The 12,519-nt window shown below is 36.6% G+C and overlaps 1 protein-coding gene across 1 annotated transcript in view; it reads left to right on the top strand.

The window, feature by feature from the left end:
* CFTR (CF transmembrane conductance regulator) overlaps window positions 1–12,519 on the top strand; it is a 167,546-nt gene that overhangs the window by 51,754 nt on the left and 103,273 nt on the right. Inside the window, exon 11 of the mRNA XM_055084662.1 lies at window positions 21–212. Within this exon, the coding sequence (XP_054940637.1) occupies window positions 21–212 (192 nt within the window). The remainder of the gene's footprint in view (window positions 1–20; window positions 213–12,519) is intronic.

The following is a 12,519-nucleotide window of genomic DNA, read 5'->3' as shown; positions in this document are numbered from 1 at the left end:
AACAATGGGTTTATTTCCAGACTTCACTTCTAATGATGATTATGGGAGAACTGGAGCCTTCAGAGGGTAAAATTAAGCACAGTGGAAGAATTTCATTCTGCTCTCAGTTTTCCTGGATCATGCCTGGCAGCATTAAAGATAACATCATCTTTGGTGTTTCCTATGATGAGTATAGATATAGGAGTGTCATCAAAGCATGCCAACTAGAAGAGGTAAGTAATTATGTGAAAAATATCTGATTATGCATATGAAACCTTCAAACTATATATTTAACTTTTTACTTAATCAATCTGTATATATTAATCACATTTCCACAATGGGTAAACTGTGAGTAAATTAATTAATAAAATATATGACCCCTGCTGTAAGAAGCTTGCAGAAACATAAAGAAGTTACAATTTATTTTTTAAATGGTGGTCTGGTTTGGTTACAATAAAAACTCTATGGTAAGAATTTTGTACACTTATTAGTGAGACAGATGTCCTCCATGGACATTTATATAGCATATATTTTTTAAAAGGTACTTCAAAATTACATAAGAGGATTTTAATTATTTTAATAACACCATAGCCTAATGAAACAAACATTGACCGCCGGTAGGGAATCAGCGATTAAATTGTGATTATATCTTATCCTTTGGCCTTGAACATGTAACCGTACAACCTTTAGTGACTAATTCTCTGAAACAGAGGCAAAATTACGACGAATCACTTCGTAACAATATCGAGGAATGAGCTAATCATCTGGAAATACAGAAAGCATTCCAAGTGAAGTCAGTACATGGATCTTGTACTATTCAATACATAAATTGCATGATAAAGGGTTCAATAATTATCGATGTTAATGGTAGGGAATATAGCATTATGAGGTTTATCAGCAGGGAAAATATCACATTATGAGGTTTATCAGTAGTATTGCCTGAATAGTGATCTTGATTCAAAATCACTATCCTTGGTAAATGGCATTTGACATTAGTAGATTCCTTTAAATCAACCTTTATGAAAAAAATTGCAGTGGAATAAAATGAAGCTTAAAATGCAGTGCAAGAAAAATAGAAAAAAGGCTAATTGTGGATTAGATAGAAACCGCAGTCCTTACAAAAGAGGGCTACATCCTTGAACAAATGGCTTTTTATGTATATACTGACTCATTCAACAGTAGTTTTTAAAAGCTCCATTCTCTTATTTTTCATACACTCTGAAAGCATAATAAAAATGAAAGCTATCCTGAAAAATACTGGATTTACCTTGAAGAAAATATTCTTCATTCTTCAAAAGCTCTTCTTCCAGGGATAGTATTTCACAACCTAGAGGTTGGAACACTCATTAAATTTGTTATAAAGAATCTGCGTGTTTCCAGAGAATACAGATATTTGTCTGGGAGGGGGCTAGGATGTAGGACTGATAGTGAGTGCCCTGCAAGATAAATCATGGGCTCTATTTGTTTATTAGTGGCAAGGTGTTGGCAGGTTTCTGGTAGGTTTTATTTTTTGCTTTGAATATATCTTTTCCCATAGAAATGGTTTTATAAATGGTGTCTTGATCCCCCCAAGTAAACCTATGAAAGTATATTTAACCCAAATATGGCATAGCTATATTAGTAGTAGTAAATTCAGAGGTATAGGTACCTAATTCATAGAATGAGCATTTACTATCTTCTGAATACTCTGCTAGGTCCTGAGAATGCCAAGTTGAATAAGATGTGGTCTATTTTCTAAAGAGTGCATAGTAAAGTGACCTGTATTTTAATGAATGCTTGTATGGTATGTGAATTATATCTTGATAAAGCTGTTAAAATAATGAAGGAAAGAGGATAAGAATAAAAACCTCTTATTCCTTTTTTTTCTGATTCCATGGCCAGCCTTAAAATTATTTTTAAAGTGTATAATCCTTTTTTTTTTTTTAGTATATTCTCAAGGTTGTACAACCATCATCACATTTTCAACTCCTCTAATAGAAATCCCGGGTAGCAATCAATTTACATTCTCTCATACCTGACTCGTCTACCCAGCCCTAGGCAAACTTTTGTCTTTAAAATATTCCTATTCTAGATATTTCACATAATTAGAATCACACAATTTATGGTTTTCTGTGTCTAAATGAACTTTTAAGCTATAAGAAAATAGGGAGACTTAATTTTGAAAACATTTATTGAGACTTGCTGTATTTTATGAAATTATGAATAGAGCAAGATCTATATACTGCGGAAGTTCATGGGCCAGTAGGAAAAAAAAAAATCTATAAAGAATGTAATGGCTGCTCTAATAGAAAGAAAGGAGACATTTCTATAGGAGTAAAAGGATGAAACTGAGTCTGCTAATGTAAGGAATAATCTCCAGAGGAGGCACAAGGCTGATGTCCTCTGATGGAATGATTCCCTGTGGAATTCTAATGGTGACAGGAGTGAAACTTATGGCGTTGGAAGAATTTTTTTGATTAAGAACATTAGAGCTGCCAATAAAATAGAGAAGATTAGGTTGATATGAAGAAGTGAAGATTGATGAGTGATGTTCCCTGGATTGTTGAGAAAATTAAATGAGATAAATAGAAGGTGCCTAATACAACATCTGGTACAAATTAGCCATTCAGTAAACAGTAGCTAGTTTCTATTTCCTTTGGAGGTGGACAATACTGCTAGAGAGCATGACGTAAGATAAATGTTTCTGAGAGCCCGTTCTTGTTAGTGAGTACTGTGGAAACAAGGTGGGGTTTGGCGTAACTGAAGAGAACCATGAAAAATCATCAATATCAATTTTGATGCTGACAAAAGCAGTTTTAAGAGAAAATTATAAAAGTGCTCATCTATAGCTGGTCTACATGACCCAATCAACAAAAGTTGGAGTGTTCTGTGGAAGAAAACAGTTGGCATACGATCCTGAAGGTCTGGCGTGTAGGCATGCTGGTTCCATGCTCCAGAAGTGGCCACAGGTAGGCCACAGAAATGGCCAACGGTTCTAGTTTCTCTGTCCCTTTCAGACCCCACAACATGACTTCTGTGATTACCAGACACCGTTCACTGTGGTGGAGTCAGGGTGGGTACAAAATGAAAACGTTATTATTCCTTTACTCAAAGAAAACATATGCAAAGAGACCATGTCAATATAATATAGCGAGCGTTGGGCTAGAAGTACTCTCAGGCACTACAGAAGCCCAGTTGAGAGAGCTTCTCAGGGAGGCTTTCTCTAAAACCAGACACCTTGAAGGATAAGTAAAAATGGAAAATATATTCTGGACAGAGGAAACTGCATGAGCAGCAAAAACAGACATGAAACCACTTGGTTTGCGCAGGGAACCACAAGCATCTTGATAGAACGCGAGTGTTATTGGGGGACAGTGAGTGGGGAGGAATGAAGCCGGAGGGCCATGTCTTGGGAGCCTTGAAAACCAGTCTCAGGAATTTGGTCTTGGAGAGCTTTAATCAGGGAAGTGATGTAATCAGCTTTGCAATTTAGATATATCTCTTTGGCCGTGATATGAGAAGCAGAATTAAGGTGGGTGTGATTCGAACCTTTGTGGACTAGCAAAAAGAACAGAGATTTTGAAACCTAATAGAGCTGGGCTACTGAAGAAAGTTATTTAACCTTGCTGCATACTGAGTTTTAGCCTCTGCTCTATAAGGATAATGTTACCTATTTTATAGGGTTTTGTGGATTCTTCCGGCACATAGAAAGTACTTAATAAATAAAACAGTGATTATTATTATTATTAGTAGTAGTAGTAGTAGTACTATTTGCTCTTCTGATTAGAAGGAGGAAGACTAATAGGAAGCTGTTTCAGTAATCCAGATAATGTCAATGATGGAGAAGAAGAGACAAAAGTATCAGAGTAATTATGAGAAGATAAGGAATCCCTTATTTGTGTACTATTCAATATTTGCATCCTTAGGAATGGGCATCAGGAAAAATGAGCCTTTGGGGAAAAGTGAATATTTTTTTCCTCAAGAAATTAGAAGAGAAGAGAAATTGGTTTAGGATTAAGGATTCCTTGCATAACAGGAACTGGAAAGAGGTACAGGTAGAGATGCTATGGGTTTAGAAAAGAAGGATGTGGAGGTCAGTTAAGATGTCTGATCTTAAGATGACTAAGATGTCTGATCAAGCAGAGAGATCACAGGTCTTGCTAACAAAGTACCAGCGGAGGACACCACGAGATGGGTTTTAATAATGATGTTGTTTTTTGTTTTTTTATTGTACAGTTCACTCTTCATCCTCTTTGTCTTAAAACAGCAGATAAAACACTTAGTTTTTTATTTTTAATAGTCCCTGAGTCCCTGCTCCTTTCTGTCCTGCTGACTTTTGCAACTGACTTAGGTCTTCCTAGTCATCTTATGACAGGCAAAAACATCCAGCATCTCCTAAATTCCTGTACTTTAAACTGGCAGATGTAGTAAGTACAATGAGTACATTAGTATATGATTTTCTCTTCTCTTTACTGAATGTTTCCTGTATGCTGTTATCTATCCAACTACATGGTAAATTCCTTGAGAATAGTGATTCTAAAAATTTTATTTTGGGATACTCCACCAAGCACATTGATAGGGAGAAGGATAAATTCTTGTTGGATGACTGTTTCAGAAATATTTTGAAGTAGGCATGTCAGTTGCAAGGATTTTGCTCAGAAAATGTTCTTTTATGAGCCTCACAGTCTCAGAGTTTGAGGAGACAATTATACAACGGCAAGTTTTTGCTGGGAGTGACAAATAAAAATAATTAAAAGTGCTAGACTATCCTGACAGTCAAAATCAAGTTTCCCCTATTTTCAGTGACTTTATAGAATTTCCGATTTTTGTTGTTGTTAAACAACTGTTCCCGCCTTTGAAAGAGGCCAGTGAGAACCTTCCAAAATGAAGGTTTTATTTTTTTAAGCATTTGGTGGAGGAGTTTTGAGCGCAGGAACACAAAATACCTACAGAATCCTTGAGGGTTAACAGCTGGTGTCAGCCCAACACTCCCTCAGCGTGTTTTCTCTGTGGCCCCTATCACCAAATACACACATTCATGATTCAATAGGTTTTCATTTTGGCTGCCAAAGCTGATCTGTTTCTTAATGTACTACATCTAGACTTGGAACTGTAGATGAGGCGGAATATTTTCTTCCTCATTTTTGTGTTTTTTTCAACTTTAATATCTACAAAGCACTTGAGTGTGTAATGATGCCTGGTGTCATAGGAGTATGCAGGTAGGTGCAAATTTGTTTGGATAGGAAAAAGCATGCACAACATAGTTCACATAGTATTCTGATTTCAGTCTGTGGTTGAAAACTATTCAGCCAGTGGAACTGAGTGAAGACTTTATCACAGGGAAGGGCATGGAGACAGTGCTATGCTGATAGAATAAATTGCAACAAGCAGACACGAGTAAGCAAGTCCTGTTCAGGCTCTTCACCTTTAGGTCTCCTCTTTCAGGAACTTCTCCATGTCTTGCTTATATGTCCTACTTTGGATCTAGATTATAGTAGAATGGATTTCTAGATAAATTAATAGTTAATTCTTAAAAATACCATTTTGGTATCCTTGTGCCCATTAACTTATTCTCCAATTTTTTCTTTCCACATTCCCAAACTACCCTTAAAATCCTCCTAAATATTTGTGATTTTTGTAACCAGCACTGAAGATTTTGCTAGCTCAAAAAGAGGAATTAATATAATTGGGCCCCCGTTAATTTATTTATCCCATAAGGAGATTATAATCATATTTTGTCATTGAAAGAGTGACAGGTTTCACTGTCCTCTTGCCTTTTAAAACTTTCCAGAATACCGCTCCTTTGCCATTCTCCAATATCTTATTCTATGACACTGCCTCACAACTGACAGCAACAGATCCCAGGCAGGCTAGTGTTTGGGTACCAAGTAATTGGACTGTCTTTCTTCAGTGACTCACTCTCTTGTAAAAGGACCTGGTTTGGAGCAGTAACTGGCTTTTGTAACAGTGCCTGGTGGGAGGTGGGGTGGGGGATGTGAGAAGAGGTCCGAGGCTTAGGATATGTAATTGGTTTCCACAAAGCTGTTGCAGTCCTTCTGTAACCACAGAATGGTTATCATTAGGTAAATATTTGTCACGGCCATTCATTACATACACATTGTAATAAAAATATTTACTGTGTAAGTTGAAGAAGTAAAATCTGTTTGTGTTTTCTATTCCACTAGACAGTTTTCATTTTTAGTCACTAGAAGAAAAATAAATTGGGAGGGAACTTGGCAAGAAATTACTAAGAGAAAGAAATCTTGGGAGGGAAACTGGCAAGAAGTATAAAACACTTGGGAGGGAAGTAAGCAAAGAAATGAGTTAACAACTGTTGTGGAAAATAAATTCCATCATGCAGGTACCACAAGACTAATTAAATTTGAATTTGACCCCTGGATCTTCAGATCTGGCCAAAACTAACCTGCATTGAACAGACTTAACCTTTGGGTGGTCAATCCACCATTGTAGGAGAATTCAGGAATGTTCAGTTGGGAGATCTGTAAATAAAAAGGTGCCACACAAATTAACATTTGCATTCAATAGTAGCCAAGATATAATAGACATCCAAAACAGATATTTGAAACACACTGAACTGTTTCCCCTAAACCAGAATAAACCACACTAAGTGGCTGTACCTTGAACCACCTGTCATCTTCTACTGATAGGTAATTAAGTTTGAAAGCACTCCCATTTATTTATTGTAATATGAAACAAGTACATTTATTTAATAAAACTGTGGAACCAAACAGGAGCACCATAGCATTTCCTGAACTAGACTATTATTTCACTTCATTTGAACCCTGGAACTTAAAAATAAATACTAGCTATCATCCATTGGGAGGGCATAAGTCAGCATTGCTCTGCTAAGCATTTTTACACACATTGGTCCATTGAATTCTAACTTTCTAGTTATCTAGTGACCACTTTCCCTAGAGTTTGCAATCAAAATGAAAATGTGCTGAATTCTAAAAGTGTGAGCTAGGGTTTAGCAATTAAGATTACAATTCTGGAACTAATTATTAGCTTAAACAAATGGGAGTTCTTACATCTCTAAAACCTGAATAACCCTAAGACTGCTCCTCTTCCTAAGATGTGGGCAGATCAACAGAACAATAGTATAAAAGTTGAATTATAACTGCATGGGACCAAGCTATCTCATGAATAGATAATGAAATTAAGATATTTAAGCCAGGCCTTCATATTAAAAAACAAAAAATCATTAAGTTTTCCAAAGGTCAAAGCCATTCTGTATCACTATATATAGGCCTGATGTTTCATCCCTTTTGAAGAACTGGGATACTGGACCCCACACTCTTGGAATTTTCCATTTAGTAGTGATGGCTAATTAAACAAGATTAAGAGAAGATTTTACAGTTATATTTTAATAGAACTTTAGACTTTAATAGAACCTTAGAACTTGGTAATGTTCATAAATTCCTTTCCAGGAAGGGAAACTTGGGTTTTCTAAAAATTTAGTATAAGTATTCTGTAGACAAAAATGGCCCTTGAAAGGCAATTATATTACCATGAATATATTTCAGAACCAAGTCTGTAATACCTAATTTTTATTTAGAAGGTTTAATTACCCTTGATTCAAATTTCATAAATTAAAAAATTGATTTCAATAAGAATTTGTTGAGTTTCTGCTGTGGACATAGTATATGTTAGGTACTCTGAATGCCGCCTGCAAGTATAACAAGGGTCCTGTCTGTAATGAGTTTTTGACTTACAGATTTTTGGGGGGGGGGGCGGAATATATATATATATACACACACATATAGGACATAGTATATGTTAGGTACTCTGAATGCCGCCTGCAAGTATAACAAGGGTCCTGTCTGTAATGAGTTTTTGACTTACAGATTTTTGGGGGGGGGGGGCGGAATATATATATATATACACACACATATATATGAATATATATATTCACTCATGTAGTAAATATTTGTGAGTGCAAACATTAAACAAGGGACTGCGTTAAACTCTGGGAATTACCGATAAAAAAGGCACAATCCCTGTCCTCAAAATCCCTGTCTTTCACTCTGGTGGAGATGAACAAGTAAAACCAGTGCAGTTTGTTAAGTTCTATGATATTGGTTAATACCGGGTACTTATGTGGTATAGAGAAGCAGCACTTAATCTGGTCTTAGAAGGTCAGGTGAGGTTTCCCTGGAGGAAGTGACATCTAAGGTGAGAGATGATGAATGAGTAGGAATCATTTGAATGAAGAACAGGGAGAACATTCCAGAAAGAGAACACAATGTACAAAGCCGGGAGCCAACAGAGAACATTGTACCTTCGAGGAGCTATGATCAGTTGTGTGTGGCTGGGGTGTAGGATGAAATGGGCTGGAGTCAAGTGAGAGCACTGCACTTTCAGGGGAGCTCTAGGTAGTGCAGCGAAGCTGGGACCTGGAAAGGAAGGCGTATATGATGAGAGCCTAACTGGGAGAGAACAATCAGATCGTGGTTTCTGTCTCCCCACTTGCCGGCAATTAAACCAAATAGCCAAAAGATGCAGAAAGGGAGAGTCATCCACACTTCACTTTCATGTTTCATATACCTGGGGAAATCCAGTTCTCATGCAGCGGTTTAGCTGCAAGAGGAGTCGGCGAAACGTGGTGCTTAGTGGGAGCACAGGCCCCTTGGGAGGGGAGCAGGTGGGTCCTCCATGGTTGCTTTTCTTCACTGGAGGCAGTGCCATAATAAAAACAATAATTTAGGGAGATTTATCCAGTGTAACATGCAAACTGGAGGGGGATAATGGAGATGTGGATAGACATTTATGAAATATTGTTATGCACATTTTAAAGTGTAAGAAATGAAAGTTTGAGAGACTTGTTGAAGATCACGTCTCATAATTGATGGGACCAGCAAGAGAATCCAAATCTTCTGACTTCTTCTCTTTTTTGCTATACTCGATTAGGGTTGTTGCCTATTAGAAACTCCTACGACTTATGCATTGAACATTGCAGACTTTGAGTTAGGACTTCAGGATGGTTAATGTCACTATGATTGTAACAGTATTATTAAACCATTGGGATTATAAGTCTGCCATTTGTGAAAGAGAAGGTTATGATGACAAAGACTTGTGAACTAACGGCACTGAAAATTTCATGACATAGTTTTGAAAAGTCTTTGCAGGATATTTATTTTCATATAATTGACATATCAAGCTACCATACTCCTAAATTCCGTACTCCTGGATCTTGGGAAGACCACCTATACTAACAGACTTGAAATTTAAATGTCAGGACATTTCTTCCCATATGTTCTCCCAAATTATCTTCTTTTCTTCTCACCTTGGGGCAGAATCGCCTCTTCATGCCTCATGACCTCAAATTTAAAATATGGAGGTCCAAGTAGGTGAGCAGTCAGCTCAGGGAAGGAAGCCTTCTCAGGGCAAGTTGAGCAGCTGGTTTTCTAAAATGAGCTCTTGAGAGAATAAGGATCTTGGTAGGATTACTTCAGAGGTGATGGGTGAGGACATATTGAAGCCCATCTCCTGAGGAGCCCTGGTTACTAGGGACCTGGGAGACCTGCGAGGAACTCCAGAACAGGATCAAGTGCGAGATAACACAGTAATGTGCCAATGAAGCTCTGAGAAAGGAGTACTTTCTGGATGCTGGATTTGTCCCAGCATCTTGGGCAGGTAGACCTAGAAAAGATAGTTAAGGAATGAGTAGGTTCTTAACTGCCAGTTCTTAGACCAACTGAATTAAAATCATCTAGAGAGCTTTTAGAAAATAGATTAAGAATCATTTCAGAGAATCTGAAATCTGGAGTCCAGAAATCTGTCGTTAAATGAGTCTAATGTAGAGCTAGAACACAATAAGATTCTTTGTCTCAAGTATCTTTTTTAACTTCCTTGGGGACACTTATCCCAAGATACATTAAAGCACTGCATTTTACACCTCTTCGAGCTATGAATAGAATTACATATATACTCACAAGTTCATACATAAAACCATGTATGTATATATATATATGAATATTAAACAATAGTTTAATATTGACAACAAAAGACCATAATATCTATTATAATAGTGCTTTTTGTACTTTTGTTGGGTCCAATAATGAATATATTGGAATTCGAGTTTTCTGCTATGAATTGGTCAGTACCAAAGCCCAGTGAAAGAAGAGTTTTTATTTTTCAAGTTGATAGAACGTTCTCACTTCTTAAGCTTTCTAGCAAGGATTAGTCTTTAGCCAATATTTGTAGGTACAGCTATTTGTAATCAAGTTTGACTTAGGCCAACAGACTATCTTCCCTAATGAACAGAACTCCAATTTTTAATTTATAGAATTCATTCATGTATATTCCCTGCTTTAGAAGTTAACCTCCCTCTGTGGATACATATCATACAGAGCTACATCCACAGTTACAATAGCTGTGTGCAAAAATGGTTAATTCATTTTTTCTCTCTATACAGTACTCTCTTGGCTTTCTCACATTCTCTTCTTCCTCTCTTCTCCCTTCCCCTTCCCTCTGTTCCCCCAACACTTCTTTTCTCCTTCCTCCTTCCTGCCTAGTTTCCTTGTGCATAAAGCATAATACAAGTGCTTAGTAATTATTAAACATTAATAACAGTGGCATTAACTAATGATTCACTGTTAAAGACATGCCTTATTGAATGGCATTACTTCTGAAGTTCATGTTCCCTCAACCCAAGCTTCTCACCATCCTCCCTTACAACAAGCAGCTGTATTGTCAAGGTTGTTCTGAAGAGTGATAAGACAGCCATAAAACAAGGTTTATGGTATTTTCCTATCTACAAAGTTGCAGGAAGCTCAATTGTACTCAGCAAATATTGCATAATTACATAGGACCATTAAATGTAACACTCCACCCTTTCTTCAAAGTTCTCTCTCTCTCAATATAGTAATACCCTATACCATTCCTCTATGTTCAAGTCAGAGTTGATGAGCATTGTATTAGCAGTTCCTCTTTAACAGCTTCTGATTTGTCTGGCTCAGTTGAATAATATCAGGGTGATGAAATTTAGGTTCATTTTAAAAAAGTAAAGTGGTACACATTTGTATGAAAAGTGTGTTCATAACATTGGGTATATTATATACTTTTTAATAAAATAAGTTAATCTTTATTGACCATTTATTATAATATTTTACCCTCTCTGGTACTCTTTATCTAAGTATTTTCAAGTGCTTTACAATCTCAAGCAGATTTGATGTATTTTGTGCACAGAATCCTTTGAAGTTGACATTTGCCTTTCTGACCAGCATGTTGTAAAGGAAGTTAGACAAAAGAACAGGTATCTATTCAAACAGGCATAAAAATCACAGGTTAAAATGCAGATTCCTGCACTCTGCCCTAATTCTTCTGAGTAAGAATAGGTGCAGCATTTTTAAACAAGCTCCCCAGGTGATTCTGACATAATTGGTCCAGGGATCACACTTTGAAAACCAGTGATCCAGATATTTGATTTTATCTGTAAATAAACTGTGATGAGAAAATTATTAAAAACTGAAATGGCAGTGTAGGGTGGTTACAAAGAAAGATTTTTCAGGGTCTCCTTCAACAGGAAGGTTAACTGATCACAATTTTTAAAAGTTTATATTTGATTTATTTTAAGATTTAGGTTTAGAAAAATCTCAGGAGTTAATATTTATATTAGAAATCAAATCATGCCCAGTATCTTAATTCCAATAAATGATTTCCTCCAATAATTTTTATGGGTAACTCCAAGAGAACTCAAAAGAAGTTGCAGTGCAAGTAGAGAAATCGAATTTGTCTCTGGGTGCAAAGCTTCTCTGGGCAGCTCATGCTCTTATGCTGCTTTTTAAACTCATGATAGCACCAAGGCTGAAAACCAACACCCTTAGGATAAATATAGCACCAGATTGGAGTGCCCTTAGTAATCAGCAAAGATAAATGTTTAACAGTGTATACAAAACAAAGTGTTTTATGTTAAATCAAATAGAAGCTAAATACTAATAAAGAAATCTCCAAATGAACAATAAAGTAATCAGAACAAGTACTCACATTAGCAGCAGGATATTGGTGTTATTAATGCATTTGATCTTAAAATAATGGGCTTATTCACAATTCTCTTCAGTCTACCCTTACTATTTTCTTCCACTTCAATCTTGGCAGCTTTCTAGTAATTATGATCTTTGAGATACTTGTTAAATTATCCATATTGACACATTTCTCTTCATAAATGGTTTCAGTCCAGAAAAGGAGGCCAAGTGCATTGGCTCAGAACATCAAGTCTTTTTCAGATGCAAGAATCTCTTACTTTCGTGCTTTTTCAAGGTAATCTGCATCACTAGCATCTATTCCAGATAGGAAACATTCATACGACAACATCCCTGTTTTCTTAACTATATTGTTAGAGTCCTAGACGAATTGTAAGAACATTTCACCAAATCCTCAAGTCCATTCTCTAGTAGGTCTGCGTCTTTATTCCCATCCTGCCCGGGGACAGAGAAGGGTAAGCTGGGACAAAGTGAGAGAGTGGCATGGACATATATACACTACCAAATGTAAAACCAATAGCTAGTGGGAAGCAGCCGCATAGCACAGGGAGATCAGCTC

This window comes from Physeter macrocephalus, chromosome 5 (assembly GCF_002837175.3).
Source record: "Physeter macrocephalus isolate SW-GA chromosome 5, ASM283717v5, whole genome shotgun sequence".
NCBI lineage: Eukaryota > Metazoa > Chordata > Mammalia > Artiodactyla > Physeteridae > Physeter > Physeter macrocephalus.
This window is presented reverse-complemented; position numbering and strand designations above follow the sequence as displayed.